Genomic DNA, 16,444 nt, shown 5'->3' on the forward strand with positions numbered 1-16,444 from the left:
GCACGCTCACGTTCTCCAATGTGAAAACACTGTTGGGCCCTCAGATATCTGCCCCACAACAAGCCTGACTTCTCGTGGGGTGAGCGTGTGTAGGAAGCCGTGCATGCGCTACATATGACAAACCACATTACTGTCTGGCTAGCAGACAGGCTTAGCTAGGCCATCCCGAGGCCTGCAGCCAGAGCCGCTCTGCAGCTGAGTTACCATGCTTACTCAAATATTCATAAGTGGATAATGAAAATATAAATAGTTTTCATGTGATACACTGGAGGTTGGGATAAACAAAACTGCAACCTCCATCATCATGCATCACTGTGTCTCCGCTCTGCAGGCTGCCAGTAGGAGTAATGGGCAGGACCGTCTGCTGTGACACAATGACCCTGATAAGCTATGATTCCCCCAATGGTATGCCAATAATTGGGATATCATTATTTGGGTTTCATAGTGTATTGCCACATCCCAAAGGATCTCTCTCAATCTTGTCCGCTGAAAGTAGGAGATATAGGTAAGCTCAGAAGCTAAACATGTCTTTAATGATTTATAAACGCTCACATTGGCCCCTGTCCTCTTCTTGTTCAGGTGAGTTGGAGGAGGCCGGCCGTGACAGACGTCCCCTTCTCCCAGGACGTCTTCTATACCATGAGCTCTGGCTCCGCCCAGGATGTGGCAGTCGAGCATTTCCTGCGTGACATAGAGAGGCGAGGCAAGCGGCTACACTGCGCTGTGATAGGCTGCGAGGAAGAGCGACCCCACAGCGACATGAACCTGCTATATCGTAAGAGTCGTCTGGACTGGAGGCAGAAGGACCAAGAGGGCGGGAAAAAGAGGTGAGGGGATCAGCACATTAGGCTTCACTTCAGTGGGGATAGAAAGCTCTTAGTTTGATTCCTACAGCTTAAGTCCAGGCACAGATCATGAAGTGAGACGCTCCTGGACTGAAAGGTCTTGAAAAGACTCCATAATGATGTTAACTATAATGTAACATATACTGTAGATGGCATCAGCTACTATAATGTTATATTTATAGCCAAAACTTAATTGTTGGGTAAACTTAGAGAGTATCAGTGAGGCCAGAACGGAACCAGAACCAAATGTAGAGCTGTTTGCCTCATTTATCTCAGTATATACTGTAACCAATTAGTTTGTCTCTACATGCCATTCTTCTATCAGAGAGTCCAATCTCTGAGCTTTAATGAAACCAGGCAACTCCAAACACAAAGCAATTCATCACATGAATACAATCTTTCTACACTACAGGGAGCTGTATGTAGTTCATGCAACCTTATAACTTTTGTTTTGTTTTGCCCAGTTGTCCTATGATGAGAGGGGAATGTGAAAATGAAAGTTTGATTGTTGTTGTATTGATCGAGGCTGAAAAGTTGAATAAGTTCCCTGAAAGCATATTTCACACTCCCTTGATATTCTCTAGTTTCCCAACTGAGGAGGAAGAGTGAATAATGAAACTTTACCTGCAGTATGAGTCATGTGTGTTAATGGAATATTTAATGACTATAGGTAACGCAGCCCTTGAAGCTAGACCCGCCAGTACCGTTGCAGTAGGATGGAAAAGAGTTGTTCTTAAACTGAGTGCAGTGTGTTCAGTTGTCCAATTTCAACACAATTACAACACAGTTAGCTGCTAATGTATCAGGCCCAGCTCTCTCCCCTTGGCAGTCTCCCAGCAGAAGTGAAAAGTAATCATAATAAAATCAAAGCACAGACTCAATGTGTATAGATGCAAATCAATAATGAGATTTGTACAAAAAAATTCAAGTCAGATTCTAGCCAACATGGGAAGCCAGTGTAAACAATCCAGCACAGTCAAATAAAATCAAATTTATGTAAAGTGCATTTTACCCATTAGTGTTGCAATACACTTTACACAGACATTGAGAACCATGACTAAAGCAAACAATGAGGTTAAATGAATAAAAAAATAATAAAATCAAAAAAAAAAAAACTCTCAATACAATAGTCATGAAACTGTGATAGAACAAACAAAGAGAGACAATACAAGCACACTACAAAACTGAACAAAACAGGCTACAACAACAACACAGGTACATCTTAACACAGAGAATAACAACAGTGTAGTGGTGGAAAGTGTGTGTGCATGCCTGTGAGTGAGCGAGAGAGAGAGAGAGAGAGAGAGCTTGTGTATTTGTTGGAGACGGAGGAGAGATATACAGTCCAGTCATGAGTCACCTATAATTGACCAAATTCCATGCTATGTACCGGGCTGTTTGGACCGGGAGAATATCAGAAACAACAATGAAGCTCGTACATAAGAGCGGTCCGGTGCCGACTGACTCAGCGGGGTAAGTGGAGGCACTTGTGTTTGGCAATGCAGATCAACGTCATGACAGCGTCAGCCGGCGGAGGTGTAGGGCAGTGAGTGGGACAGCGGGACGCGATGAGCGATGGGAAGTAGAGCCAGGCGGAGGTGAGGAACAGGGACAGTGACCAGTGATGATGACGGACGGGGGAAAGGGTCACCGATGGGTGGCACTGGGAAGGGATGGAAACCAGACAGACGGGAGCAGAACATGAAGGACGCTGGGAGACAGTTTGGGGACTCAAGGCTCCCAAAAAGTCCTGTAGGAAGGGAGAGAAACTACATTTAGATTCAGATTCAGATTCAGAAAAGCTTTATTGGCAGGAATCAAGTAGTATTGAGTGTTGCCAAAGCATATTACAGGACAAAACAAGGTACATTATATAATACATTAATACATTAAATTCATTAATTCAATTAATTAGAAATATAGGAATTCCTAATTATAAAAACTCTATTTTGAAAATTGTTCATATGATAAATATTATTCTACGCAATGCTATGGTCAATATTCACATGCTATGCATCCTAGACAATTTCACTAATTATCATCCCTGATATTCTAACACAATGAAATATATATATCAGCAAGTATCATTGTTTTCTCCTCCTCCCCAAGAACCACTGGGAGTTTGAGTGAGTTTGGGAGGGAATAGAAATTAGTATATTTATATAGTGTATATATATATAGTCATTTATATAGTGGAGATGGTTTTGTAGATACAGAATAGAGACTGAATAGAGAATAGAGACTGTTTCTCATGTGCTAATATGGGCAGACAGACTATTCCCATCAGTGGGATCGGTGGGAGAAAGCCCCGATGCCAACTGAGGTTTTATTGAATCTCGTACTGAATAATAGACCAGTATGAATGGGCTGGTATGGTGTAGCATGTCACTTCCACTATGTATGCAGGTGCTGTGATTAATAGGTGAGGAGAATAACTTGGGGTCTGCTCAATTTTTAACTGGAAGTCAGTGTAGAGATAACAGGATGGAAGCGATGTGGTAAAATTTCATTGTTCTCATCGGGGGCCTGGCGGCTGCTTTCTGAGCCAGTTGTAGGTTTTTGATGGAGGCACCAGAGAGTTGTGCTTTACAGTAATCAAGTCTTGATGTAGTCATGTATCAACGCTTCAGCAAAGAGTGTCTCTGAGCTTTGCTGTATTTCTAAAATGGGAAAAAAAATGCAGGTTTGGGAATGTTTACGATGCTGAGAGGCAGGTAAGAATGCAGCTCCATCCTCAGGACTTTAAATTGTCACTTGGGACAAGACTCCAGCCATCTAGATCAAGAGACTTGATAGACATGGTGTTTCTGTGCCTCTCGGGGCCTAAAATCATGATGCTAGGGGTGTAACGATTATCCAGTCCAGCGGTGCAAGATACGGCTGTACCGCAGATGCAGGACTGGGTAAGAGCTGGGGGGATCATAAACAGATCATATCGGCTGTTTGTGGGCCAGGGAAACCTGATTCAACAGTCAGAATAGTGAATATTGATTTCTCTATCAGTTTTTCTTTCTTCCTCCCTCCATGTCACACTCTGCTACTACGATACTGTCTGAATGTGACTGGAGTTCATGTTGCGTTTGCCTGATGTGGGAATATTTGTTGAATGACTTGACGGCTCCAAGTAATGATTTGGATGTGATCATGCTTGTGATAATTATTCATTATGCTCTTTTGTACTTACTGCACATGCACTTAGTGACTGATACACTGGAGTTTATGTTTTACAGAAAACCAAACTGCAACCAAATTGCAATGTCATCCACAAAAAAAAAAAAAAAAAAATTGTCCTGCCATTGCATTTTCTGTCAATGCAATCTGTCACAATCTGTTTAATTTACAGAAACATGTCACTTCCACAGTGTTTCTATTTGGATGCTTTAACATTATACATACTATTTAGCCCAATCCTTTGTTTCTTTTTTGGAAGGGGGTTGGAAGACTTTACTATTTCTAGCAGTGAGTCAAAGTTTCCCATCACTGAAAGAATGTAAAATATGGGAGGCAATGAGAAGTTAATTTATGTTGTCAGGCTCCAGAGAAATATCAAGCTATGGTATTATGTGTCAGAGTAAAATGGCAACTGGTCAGAAATTTAAAATATTTGGATAATGTTAAATTGGTTAGATGGATAATGTTGATTAAAGTTGATTTGTGTTTTTTGGTCGTTACAATATGAGTCCCAACCAGAGTCAAATAAGGACAACATAGCAAGTAAACTCTGCATTGCTCTTAATGGCACTGAATCAAGTTGACTTGTATCGAATCATATCATAAAAAAAATGAATGCAATTGAACAGAATCCTTGACCTGCTCAAAGATATCTTTCCTGTATTGAATCACTGACAATTGAGATTCATATTGAATCAGTCTAAGAAGGAGAGATTCACATCCCTATTATACCAAGAGTAAGTAATTTATGTCTGAATGGCAATGTTCAAAGCTCTTTCAGACCTGGTTAAAACCCTGGCAGCAGCAATTTCAATGATTTGAGGTCATTCAGTTTATATTTTAGGAGGTTATAAACAGGATACATTACAATTGTCAAGGCAGCTGGAGGTGAAAGCATTCCCATTCCTCATCATCTTGTGTTAAAAGAAGTCTCACCTCAGCTATGCCTCATGAACGGAAAAAGTTAGTCCTTGTCAATTAACTAAAATAAACTTTAGAGTTAAAGTCAATGTCTGAAATGACTCCCAGATTTCTAATTGATGTCAGATTGTCCAGTTTATAGGGTAAATAACATCCCCTTTGGGTTTGGGGCAGAATGAGACAATCACTGCCTTGTTGTCTTGTTAAGCTTCAAGAAGTTATTACCCGGCTTGTTATTAATGGTCGCATGACTCGCAGTCAGAAGTGGAAAGTATTTTGGTCATCTAGCTTTATAGACACTTACAGCTGTGTGTCACCAGCTAAGCTAAGTGAAAGCTCACATCATGCTGGCCAGTTATTATTATATATTAGTGGAACCATAGACAGACAAAGCTCCTATATTATATACTACTACATGCTGGCTTGAGCCAAACCACTATCAGCTGTTTCAAAAACATGTTGTTTTCTTCCAGTGATCTAAGAATAAAATCAGTTTAAAACTATACCAACCCATAACTTAATGCGATCAATTATAATGCTGTATTCAAATATGACACTAAGGACCGATACCCAACATCAGCACTTAACCTTAAGCCATCTGAAACATTAACAAGAGCCATCATAGTATATGATTTGCCCTAAAACCAGATTGGATTTTTGCTAGGATAATATTTTTACAGAGATATTCATTCAGCTGTTTAAACATAACCTTCTCTTAAACTTTGCCCCAAAAAAGGTAAATTAGAAATAGGACAGTAACTGCTAGGGGCAGAATTATCTAGACCGGATTTCTTCAGCAAAAGCTTTATCATCACAGTCTTAAAAGCATTTGGGAATATCTCATACTCTAAGGAGGAGTTGATATTCAAGAGTCTTTCCAAAGATAAGCTATCAAAGGTGTTGTTGAAAGGGCTACGGGGGAGCAGCGGATGGCCTCATACAGCTTTGATTGACAGGGACACACTCCAGTCAGTGATGCACATTTCTCTCAGTTTATTTCCAAATATTCCAGATGAATAGCAGAGCTTCAGTGGTAGGCAGCCGTGAGATTTAGCAGAGAACAAAGGCAGAAAAGTTTTATTACAGCAAAAAGTACAGCAAAAAGCTTATTTTTTTTAGCTAACTTTTTCAAGTTAAACTTAGAAACGATTTAGAGATACCTAAATTATTATTGTTGTTGTTGTTGTTATTATCATTATCATTATTATTATTATTATTATTAGTAGTAGTAGTAGTAATGGTAGTAATAGTAGTAGTAGTAGTAGCAGTAATATTACTATTATTATTATTGTTGTTGAACTTAAAGTTTTGGTTTTTCAAGTTAAACTTTGTAAGAAACGAATGAGAGAAACCTAACATTAAAACAGGCAAATAAATTCTGCATTAGGGCTTTAACACAAAGCAAGACAGGAGCAGAAGTAGTTACATATGGATAATAACTGGAAATATTTTTGGCAGGAGTGTAACTTCAATTTAATAACATTATTATTATTGTTACTATTATTGTTGTTGTTGATGATGATGATGTTATTATTGGACTTTAAATATTGTATTTTTATATTCATGGAATTGGTTCAGTATGACTGATGGGTTAAAAGGTCATCTCATAATTCCCATCCATGATGTGGGAGGGAACATTAGCAAAGAGGAAGTAAGGAAATAAAAACAGAGCAAAGCTGCTGCTGGAAGGAGCTGCGCAGCCTCTGTTCTGGGCTAAATATGGCCTTGTGGTATCTATGTCGATTATGACAAGTCACACACTCCCCCACAGGCATTCAAGTACACAAACATACGGATGCAAACACACTGTGTACCCATACCACGTACATGCGCGGACTTATTCAGGCACGCACTGCCTCGCATACAGTGATGTGATGAGAAGGAAAACAGTTGCATCTGTGTTCTCTGTGATGAGCGGCCTCACTGCTGCCTCCGCTGCTTGCAATGCTGAATAGAAATTGGAAGCTCCGATTGTCTTGATCTGTGCTTCGCTGCCTCACAGGGATAGAAGCAGATCTAAAGGACAGAACTGCATGACCTGCAGATAGTCATATACTGCCATCCATATACTTTAAGTTGAATGTTATGAATCACTTGCACGCAAAAAACGCATATATAGGGATAGAAGCAGATCTAAAGGACAGAACTGCTTGGCCTGCAGATAGTCATATACTGCCATCCATATACTTTAAGTTGAATGTTATGAATCACTTGCATGCAAAAAACGCATATTTGAGGTATTTGATTGCAAGCTCAGAAACACAATATCTTCCAACCCCAAACATGTAGAGATAGATCTCGATATCCAGATTTGTTCCCTATCTCTTTGCCGAGATGTGATCCGCAGATACCTTCTGAAATAAAAATCAGACTGGTGAGACGGCACTGATCCATGGTTTATGCTCAGTGGAGCACCCGTGATTTCCTCCCGGATGGCTGCAGTAAATTCTGTAGTCATTTTTCTTCTTTTGATGATATTTGCAGTACAGATGTGAATGTTTTTTTCCCCTCTCTCCAGACACTTTTGTTGAAGCATAGTAACTTCACAGCAGCCTTGTTAATGAAAAATCGGTTGTACAAGAGGTAAGTAGGTGAGCCTTGTTCGATCCAAGATGGCTTAAAGGCCAGGGGCTTATCTCCTGATGCTGTGGGGTGAGGCAGCATAACATCGCCCTGCAGAGGACACCGGTCTATTGTGGGACCTATCTCTTTAAAGCTGAGAGGCTAGCAGAGGGTTATCATGTACCATTCTGTAAGCCTTTGGTGAACTCGGCTGGGGATCAAACCCCAAAACTCACAGTATCAGGGCAGAAACTCTAACCACTGCGCACACATACAGATTTACATCCGCGTTTTTATGTTACTCTGCAGTGATACATTGGAAAAAATAAAGCATGCTTTTATCTATGCTAATAGACAGTTGAAAGCTGCTGGATTTAATAGTGTTAATGGGATAGAAGGTATGGAGAAAGCACAGTGGAGGAATTATCTGGAATTTTTTGAGTTTTACAGACAAATTCACACTGTCCCAGACAAACCCAAATATCTGTTTTCTGCGTTTTTGTTTGAATTTCTGGAAATATTTCAGTTAATGTAGAGTATGTCATAATTGGCTCAAAGAAATAATGAAATTCCTAATCATATTTTTAAAATTAATTCCCATTTTAGTTAAGCACTGCAATCATTTCTCTGATTTTTCCAGTTTACAGTTTTATTTGCATGTTGCGAGAGCTCATATCAATCATGATTTCATGCGTTCAAAGACAAACCATCAAATACATGAACATCAAAACAGTTCCCATAGTAACAGATGAAATGCTTCTGGCGATCATGAGAGCAGAGATGTACAGATGTATAAGGAATCAGGGAATTCCAGCAACACAGCGCACACTGAGAGTACTTTGGTTTTAGAGGGAGGGGGGGTGGGTGGTGGTGGGGGAAGTAATTTCCTAATTGAATGTGTTTGAGAGGGGAGCAGATGTGGAGCAATGGAGATGGAAAGATATGTGATTGCTGAGGATGGAGGGGCCTCCAGGGCAGCTGCCGCACCGCTGCCTTGTCCATCTCTCAGCACTGACTCCAACAGCAAACTGCCTTCCCTGTGAGAGTAAGAAGGGGATTATAGATTAGATTAAGTATAAACTATGTAAAGGTAATGTTTGAAGAAGAAAAAGAGAGCGAGGAAGGAGTGAAGTCAGCATAAAGGGATAGTAAATGATGGTTCTTCACTTAACTATGATTGCTAAATGTTTTTCTCCCACCCAAACCTTCCAACCCCAACCCCAACCCCCACTGCAGCTCCAACCAGAACGACCCCTCAGCTACTGTCGGCAAAGCCCGCGACTTGGCCTCCTTCCGCCGACACTTCCGGATGGGTTTCATGACCATGCCGGCCTCCCAGGACCTGTCCCCTCACTCCTGTGCCTCGGCCATGGCGCCGCGTTCGCAGTCCTGCCACGCTGTCGGTGCCGGGGACACGAGTCTGGAGAACGGGGATTACTCCGACACCCAGTCCCAGCACGGCGGTCGCTGCCCCCCGGCCAAACCCAAACGCCACCCCAGCACTCGGCTCAGCTCCACCTCCAGCGACACCAGAGGGCCTCCTGAGGCTCCGCCCCCTCCCCCGCCCACTCATTCACAGGCCAAACACTCCGAGAAGAAGAACTGTAAGAAATGTCTTTTCAGGCGCATATTCTACAGTGTAAAGTATCTCTGTCCTTGACTTGCTTTTTTTTTTCTTCCACAGCCATGAAGAAGTCTGACTCGGGAGAGATCGGAGGGAAGAAGGTGCCTCCATTGAAGCCCAAGAGAAGCCCCAGCACTCAGCTTTCTTTCGACCCCCCGCCTCCGCGTGTGCCTCCCTCTGCCACATCCCTGCCCTTCCAGGCAGCGGAGACTCAGCCTCAGAGAGGAGACGGGGAGGACGAGCCAGTCTATATAGAGATGGTGGGACAAGTGTTCACCAGAGACAGCCAGACTGCCACCCCCCACCCTGTCACCCCGGTGGCCACCACGCCTGACTCTGACTCGGACCAGAGCGAGGCCATCTATGAGGAGATGAAATACCCAATGCAAGAGGACAGAGAGTCCCAAAGACGCCCCCCTCTCAAGCACGAGAAACTGAAAACCTCGAAACACTTCCATTCCACCCCCTCCTCCAGCAGTTCCTCGCCTCTGCCACGCCCCTCCTCCTCCTCTCCTTCCTGCTCCAAACCCAAAGCTACAGTATCCATCTCTCATTCCTCTCCTCTGCCCTCCTCCACGTCCTCCACCCCCGTTCCCCAGGTCCTGTCTTCCAGTCCACACACCCCTCGAGCGCCTACTCCCTACCTGCTGCAGGGGAGTAAATCCGAGGCAGAGACCAACACCAAGATCCCAGCCCCCTTTCCCAATCTTCTACAGCACCGGCCCCCGCTGCTCGCCTTCCCCCAGCCAGCAGCAGCCTCCAGTGGGGTCGGGGTCCAACACAAGGCTGCTTCTGCCAAACTAGGAACTCAAACCTCTAGCGTGACAACTCAAGTCAGCACCTCCTCCTCAACTATCCCCTCCTCTAACCTCCCTGTGCCCCTGTCAGGCTCCAAGGAGTCGTCTGGGGGGAGTTCGGCCCAGCAGGACAAACACAGCAGAGATGCCCAGTTAGGTCCTGCGCCCGGACTACGAGCCAGGAGCCACTCCACACCGCTGCCGCCCTCGTCCAAATCCACCTCCCCTTTCTCCCATCACCACCACCACCCTCATCATCGCCCCTCGCACTACCATCACTACCGCAAGCCAGAGAGAGGAGACTCCCCCGCTCCAACCAAGGGCAGCTCTCAGAGCTCCAGCCAGGCCACTGTCCAGACCCAAACCCAGGGTTCAGGCAAGGAAGGCAAGTCTGTTAGCTTCCTCTTAAAGTCAGATAAAGGAGAAAGGGATAGAGATAGAGATAGAGACAGAGACAGGGACAGAGACAGAGACAGAGACAGAGACAGGGACAGGGACAGGGACAGAGACAGAGACAGAGACAGGGACAGGGACAAGGATAGGGATAGGGACCGAGATAGGGACAGGGAGAGGGATAGGGATAGGGATAGGGGTAGAGAAAGGGACAGAGAGAGAGATAGAGACCGGGAAAAAGACAAGGACAGAGATAGAGAAAGGGACAGAGATAGGGATAAGGATAGGGAAAGGGACAGAGACAGAGACAGGGACAGAGACAGAGACAGGGACAGAGACAGAGACAGGGATCGGGATAGGGAAGGAGGGTCACACTCCTCACAGGGGGACAACGCTCTCACCAATAGCAGCCAAACCTCTCAAAGCAGCACCAGCTCAACCCCGACGCCGCTATCTTCATCCCAGCGTCCTCATTCTCGCCCCCACCTGCGCTCTCACACTCCTCACGGCCTGCCGGCGTACAAGCCTCCGTCCTCGGACAGCCCTCTGCTGTGGACCTACCCCTCCGGCGGCTTCCGGAGGCCCCCGGCGTACGACAGCCTGCGAGGAAGCTCTCAGACGCCTTCTCTGCAACATGCCTCGGGACTGTCTGGTGGAGGCGAGGGGGCCTCCAAGAGCAACGGGGGTTCTGGGTCCCTCCAGGCGAAAGCTGGCTTCATGCCCTGGGACAGCAGCGCCAGCTTAGCCTTTGCAGACGACGGGTCTTACTGGCCCATGCAGAGGAAATTGTCCTTCAGCCATGGGAGCAGAGAGACAGAGAGTAAGTCAGGGGTGATTTTGAATACAAAGTGCAGATGCTGTATTGGAAAAATAGGCTTCTATAATAAGGATGGGACAATATGCTTATCTCACGATACAACGGGTTTACAAAGTGCAAATAATATAATTTCAGTGGAGAGCTTGTGAAATTGTGAAGGGCAAGCCGTCTCATTTGTGATTACTACAGCAGAATACAGTGTAACTAATATTGCGATATGTATTGTCACATTTTTGTATTGCGATATATTGATTTTCGATATATCCAAGAGCTATTCTGCAGAAACCTTTAAGAGTAAAATATTCCTTGAAATGTTTGTCACCATCTTGCATATATTCAGCCTCATTCTGTTCCTTTCCCTGTCTCAGAGGATGAAGGGCGAGCGTGGAACGGCAGCGCTGATGCCCTACTAAGGATGGACAAGGAGGAGCTTGGAATGGGGTCTCGAGGAGGCCACTCGGGCATCCCGGTCCACTTCAGCAGTGCCAGTGGCCGGGGCCTTGGTCACAGCGAGTCCCTTGCTGGCATGGAGAGCAGCCCAGGATTCAGAGCCCTGCCCAGAGTAGGGCTGCCTCTCCCCTGCCAAACCTTCCCTGCCTGTCGCAATGGAGGTAGGAAAACACTCCCTGCTCACAACCTTTTAGTTATAGCTTCTAAGGCGCGTTGATTTCTGTCAACACAAGAAAAGCCTAAGGCATCCCATTTAGAAAGTAACTACGTCAGCAGATTTACATGGGAATTATGTTGCTGGCTCCATTGTGGTTTAGCTCTTGAACTTGGACAGCTTACTTGTTTGTCTTCCTTTGAGATGGAATGCAACTTTTTATTTCCAGGATCTAGAAAGAGATACACATCCACAGGCAAGTATTAATTTTCTTTTACAGGAGTGGAGAATCAAACTAACAAATAATACTGATTCAGTAAGAATCAGTAAGAGTACGGTAAGGCTCCACTAAAGAAAAACCACAAATGTGAAGTTACTGTTGCACACATAAACAATCACACAATAATTTGCTCTTACTTTTAGAAACAATTATTAAATTAAAAAAAGCAGGGATCCAAGATTCCAAAAAGCCTTTTCAATTATATACAATATTCTCTTCTCTTCTCTTCTCTTCTCTTCTCTTCTCTTCTCTTCTCTTCTCTTCTCTTCTCTTCTCTTATTCATGGTACCTTGGTATCATGACCTCGAAACACATCGTGTTTCCCATGACCCCAGTTTGAGATCAGTCTTATGAAGAAGATGAAGTGGTTGGTTTATCTCGTGCACACTGGTTTAGATGTGGGACTTGTGTCCAAATCCACAGCAGTGTGCAACGCAACACTCACACCTCTTCTTGCTGTGAATCAATGAAGAATATGGATGAAGGACTATATGTCTGTTGACATTGCTACCACAATGTGGATTGCAGATGGCCAAGCCTGTAAAGATGGCACCATACGAAAATGCTCCATGTCTGACATTGAACAGACCAATGTCGTCAACAACTCTGTTGCAGATAAGCCACCTGTTGTTGCCCAGCAACACCATGAAAATGCCAGCAGATGACTTATTGGACAGGACTTTCCTTAATGCCACATTTTCTCCAGGGATCCGAAACGTCTGGCAAGGTTGGGCAGAAAGTGTTTTGATGGATTTCTCAAGGAATAAGTTCTGCCACCAGAATATCCTTGGCAGGATGGAAACAGGCTTGGATTCTTTTGGATTATCTGCCCTGGTGAGCATTACTTCTACTGTAAGGACTCCACCATAAAGCACAGAGTTGAGCGCAAATATAGTACTGTTCGTCTTCAGTCTTCACCCCTCTGCAAGTTGGAGGTCTGCCCCACATTTATACCTCTGCCTATCACAGATGACTGCCAGCTCTGCCCTCAGTAGATCTTCCAGAGAAGTGCTGCTATATCTGAGGTCAGGCTTGAAGCTCTGCATCTCCTTGTCAATCTCTGCATCTGCATTCAAGGCCTTTCTCCACAGACAGACACCTCTTACCTTGAGAATCCAGGCCATACTTTCCTTGAAGCATAGCCAGTATGAGAAGTGTTCCATAAACAGCTGGGCTATATCTGTATGCTCTTCGGATATAAAATCCTTCACCACAGTATTCCTTTTGGCCTCAGATCTTGGTTAGCTCCCTGTGGTTGCCTCTGTGATCTGGATGCTGCTCTTTTTGCTTCATGAGGTGCTTTGCTTCAGAAATCCAATTGTTTCTCTACATGTAGGCACATTTCCTCTGCCCTTTCACTCTAGGAACTCTAAAGTGCATAGCGGCCAGTTGATAGACTTCCACTGTATTTATATTTCATCAACAGTTGCATTCAAATTGCCAACCAGTCAGTATACTTAGCTGATCAACAGTGCTGTTACTAATGTTGCAATCATTTTCAGCCTTGTAGGTATAAAATGCATAGTTATAAAAGTTGTTTATAGACTTCTATTGTATTTATAACTCAATTTGTACAGCTGACACTTAAAAATATAAACCAAAGGATAGGTAGTTCTCCCTTCAGGAGATTCAGATAAGTTCAGTCCTTATATATAGTCCTGATATATTGTATTTAAGTCCAAAACCCTAAACTAAGGTTAGGGTTTGGTTTAGGCAACCAAAATAATTTGGTTAATGTTTTGGTCATGGTTAAATAAGTTAAGTTAAAAAATCCCTGAAAATTAAAACTTCACTCACAGTAGAAAACATTGTTGCATGAGTTGGGAATAGAAGCTGGATCGCAGGAGTTGAAGGCAAATTATATTTTCCACCGCTTTATTTCAATGTCAGACTAATGCCTGTTTCTAGTTGGGTCTCCTTCAGATAATCCTTTCATGGCGGGGAGACTTATTTCTACCTTACCAGCTACCTTTCTACTTTGTCCACATCCCTTTCTCTTTGTGTACTTCCCTGCAGTCTCTCACTGCCCTTGTGTTACCCAGTGGACACGCACAGGCCTACATATCTGCACACACACATACTGTATGCACAAGCTCTGGCCCCATTTCTTGGTGTTTGTGATGTACTTTGTGACAAACCTGCTTGTTAAAAACGCCATATAAATAAATCTGACTTGACTTGATATAGCTTGATATATAATTAGTTATAAGAGGTGAGTGTAATTTATATGACAGGTAAACCTCTCCAGGTAAGTAGTAATATTAGTAATATTACAGGAAACTACAGTATAAGGCACTTGGAGAGTGCAAACCTCTGCCAACACGGAACAATTCATTTGCTGTTACACCCAAAGGCAGCATTCCTATCACCTACGTTTTGAATTAAATTGATTGCAAACATTTGGATTTTATCTATTTCATGGTTATGGCTGAAAAACAACTGTTCATATGTTTTCGAGATCTCCTGCTGACAGACAGACAAACAGGTGTGAAAACATAGGTGCCTTCTAGGCGTAGCTAGAGCTTGATACAGAAACAAATCATTACTTCTCTGGGTAAGTATAGTTGCATTAATAAAATGTGTGACTTAGCTCCAACCTATTACCTGCAAATTAAAAATCTATGGTTACTTGATAATTGTTTTATGGCTTAAAATATCACAAATGGCACACATACTAAGGCATACAGCATAATGCTTGTTTCTTTGTATCACAGAAGTGGGGCGGCTGGGCCGCTCCTCCTCTACCTCTGGAGTGAGGCAGGTGGGTGGTGGAGACGTCCAGAGACAGAGCAGTCTACCAGCACGGGAAGCCCTGAATCAGGTGAATATACTGTATAATACCCAAGCTTATCACTATAGAGATCTATTAAGATCATTCATGGTAGAACTGGGAGCAGGCATTAGTATTGTTCCCATTATTAATATTTCCTTTCCTGCTGGAGACAGTGCTCCCGCAGATCTATTTATAGCTGGTAGATATGCCCACCGAGCAGAATAAGGTTGTGGCCGGCCTTAAAAGAATAAGAGCAGGAAAGATGCGTGACGTAGGCAGATATGCGAACTGTAGCTGTGAGTGAAGAGTAGAGGAGAGAAGATGCTGTACAGTGTTTTGGAGTGGTGAGCTGCAGTCCAATAGCAGCACATTTTACCCAGATCCTTGGCTGCATAACAAATGCTGACGCAGTTTGAGTGTGCTGCAGAGACCGTCTGCGTGTGCTTGGTTGACCCTCCCTCAAATTGCAGAAGATGGTGCAGTGCTGCATCCTGGTGGCTGTCGTTAGAAATTACATTGTTATGCCGGCTCTGCTGGGTGGGTCGGGTTGGGCTTGGTCCTCAGTGCTGACAGCAATGCAGTGATCATGCAGGGTATTTAGAATTTTAAATACAACATTTACATAAAACACTACGTATTTTCACTGCTGCCTTTTTCCGATGTGTTCAGCTGCACGGCCTGCCCCAGCCTCGAGCGCCCTGCAGTCCCAGCGTGTCTCGGCAGCAGCAGCAGCTCCAGCTCCACCAGCAGCAGCTGCAGTTAAAGCAGCAGCTCCAGCAGCTTCAGCAACAGCACCACCTCCAGCTGCAGTTCCAGCACCTCGCCCAGCTGGCACAGGGACAGCCTCCTATCGGCGGGGGCACCTCCCAGTCCACAGCACAGACCCAGAGAGACGGCAAGCTGCTAGAAGTCATCGAGCGTAAACGCTGCCTGTGCAAAGAGATCAAGGCCCACAGGCGCCCTGACAAAAGCCTGTGCAAGCAGGACAGCATGCCCATCCTCCCTAGCTGGAGACGGACACCTGAGCCTCGTAAGACTGGCACGCCACCCTGCCAGAGGCCACAGGCCGTGGTGTGGGACACAGCTATCTGAGGGGGACAGGCAGGCCAGGTAGTATAGCACGCAAAGGAGAAAAAACACATTGATTAGTAGAGGAAGATGGTGGAACAATTAACAAGAGGAGAGAGTAAAAATGGGTAAAATAGATGGAGAATTCTTTTAAGAAGATGAGACAACATAACTACCACAGAAGAAGGAGAGGATGTGGGTGAAAAAGAAGAGATTTGCTTGCACTCTTATGGTATGATAAACTTGAGCTGACTTAAGGACAGTAATAAAAGTTATCGGAGACTTTGAACTTGTTTAGGCAAAAAATGAAAAGAATCATTGATAAAAGGAGTGAAGAAAAATAAGCGTTACAATCAGACTAAATTAATTTCTACCCAGTTGATTTGTATTTGCTCTGTATGTCCTTCTTGATGTGTTCTAATTGCCAATGATTTCAATATTTATTGCCACAAAATGAAGACACCAGTTAAACAACAGTGGGTGTGATGTATTTTGAGATTAATGTTGCCAAATTTCAGCCTGACTGCTCCAGGCATAAAGGAATCATGTTCCCTCTGTAACACATGGAGGGAAAGTTGCAGAAGGCACA

At 44.0% G+C, this 16,444-nt stretch overlaps 1 protein-coding gene across 1 annotated transcript; it reads left to right on the forward strand.

The window, feature by feature from the left end:
* Positions 1-639: 639 nt before the first annotated feature.
* Positions 640-15,879, forward strand: nyap1 (neuronal tyrosine phosphorylated phosphoinositide-3-kinase adaptor 1). Its single transcript, XM_078286861.1, has 7 exons — positions 640-827; positions 8,736-9,103; positions 9,184-10,430; positions 10,605-11,133; positions 11,499-11,741; positions 14,729-14,835; positions 15,457-15,879. The coding sequence occupies exons 1-7, from the start codon at positions 640-642 to the stop codon at positions 15,877-15,879; spliced, it is 3,105 nt and encodes a 1,034-aa protein (XP_078142987.1).
* Positions 15,880-16,444: the final 565 nt, after the last annotated feature.

The sequence above is a fragment of the Centroberyx gerrardi genome, chromosome 11 (genome assembly GCF_048128805.1).
Source record: "Centroberyx gerrardi isolate f3 chromosome 11, fCenGer3.hap1.cur.20231027, whole genome shotgun sequence".
Taxonomy (NCBI): Eukaryota; Metazoa; Chordata; class Actinopteri; order Beryciformes; family Berycidae; genus Centroberyx; species Centroberyx gerrardi.

Coding starts and splice junctions, on each gene's coding strand:
- nyap1 (XM_078286861.1), top strand. CDS start 640: ATGAGCTCTGGCTCCGCCCAGGATGTGGCAGTCGAGCATTTCCTGCGT. Junction 9,104..9,183: donor ACACTCCGAGAAGAAGAACT/GTAAGAAATGTC, acceptor TTTCTTCCACAG/CCATGAAGAAGTCTGACTCG. Junction 11,134..11,498: donor TGGGAGCAGAGAGACAGAGA/GTAAGTCAGGGG, acceptor TCCCTGTCTCAG/AGGATGAAGGGCGAGCGTGG.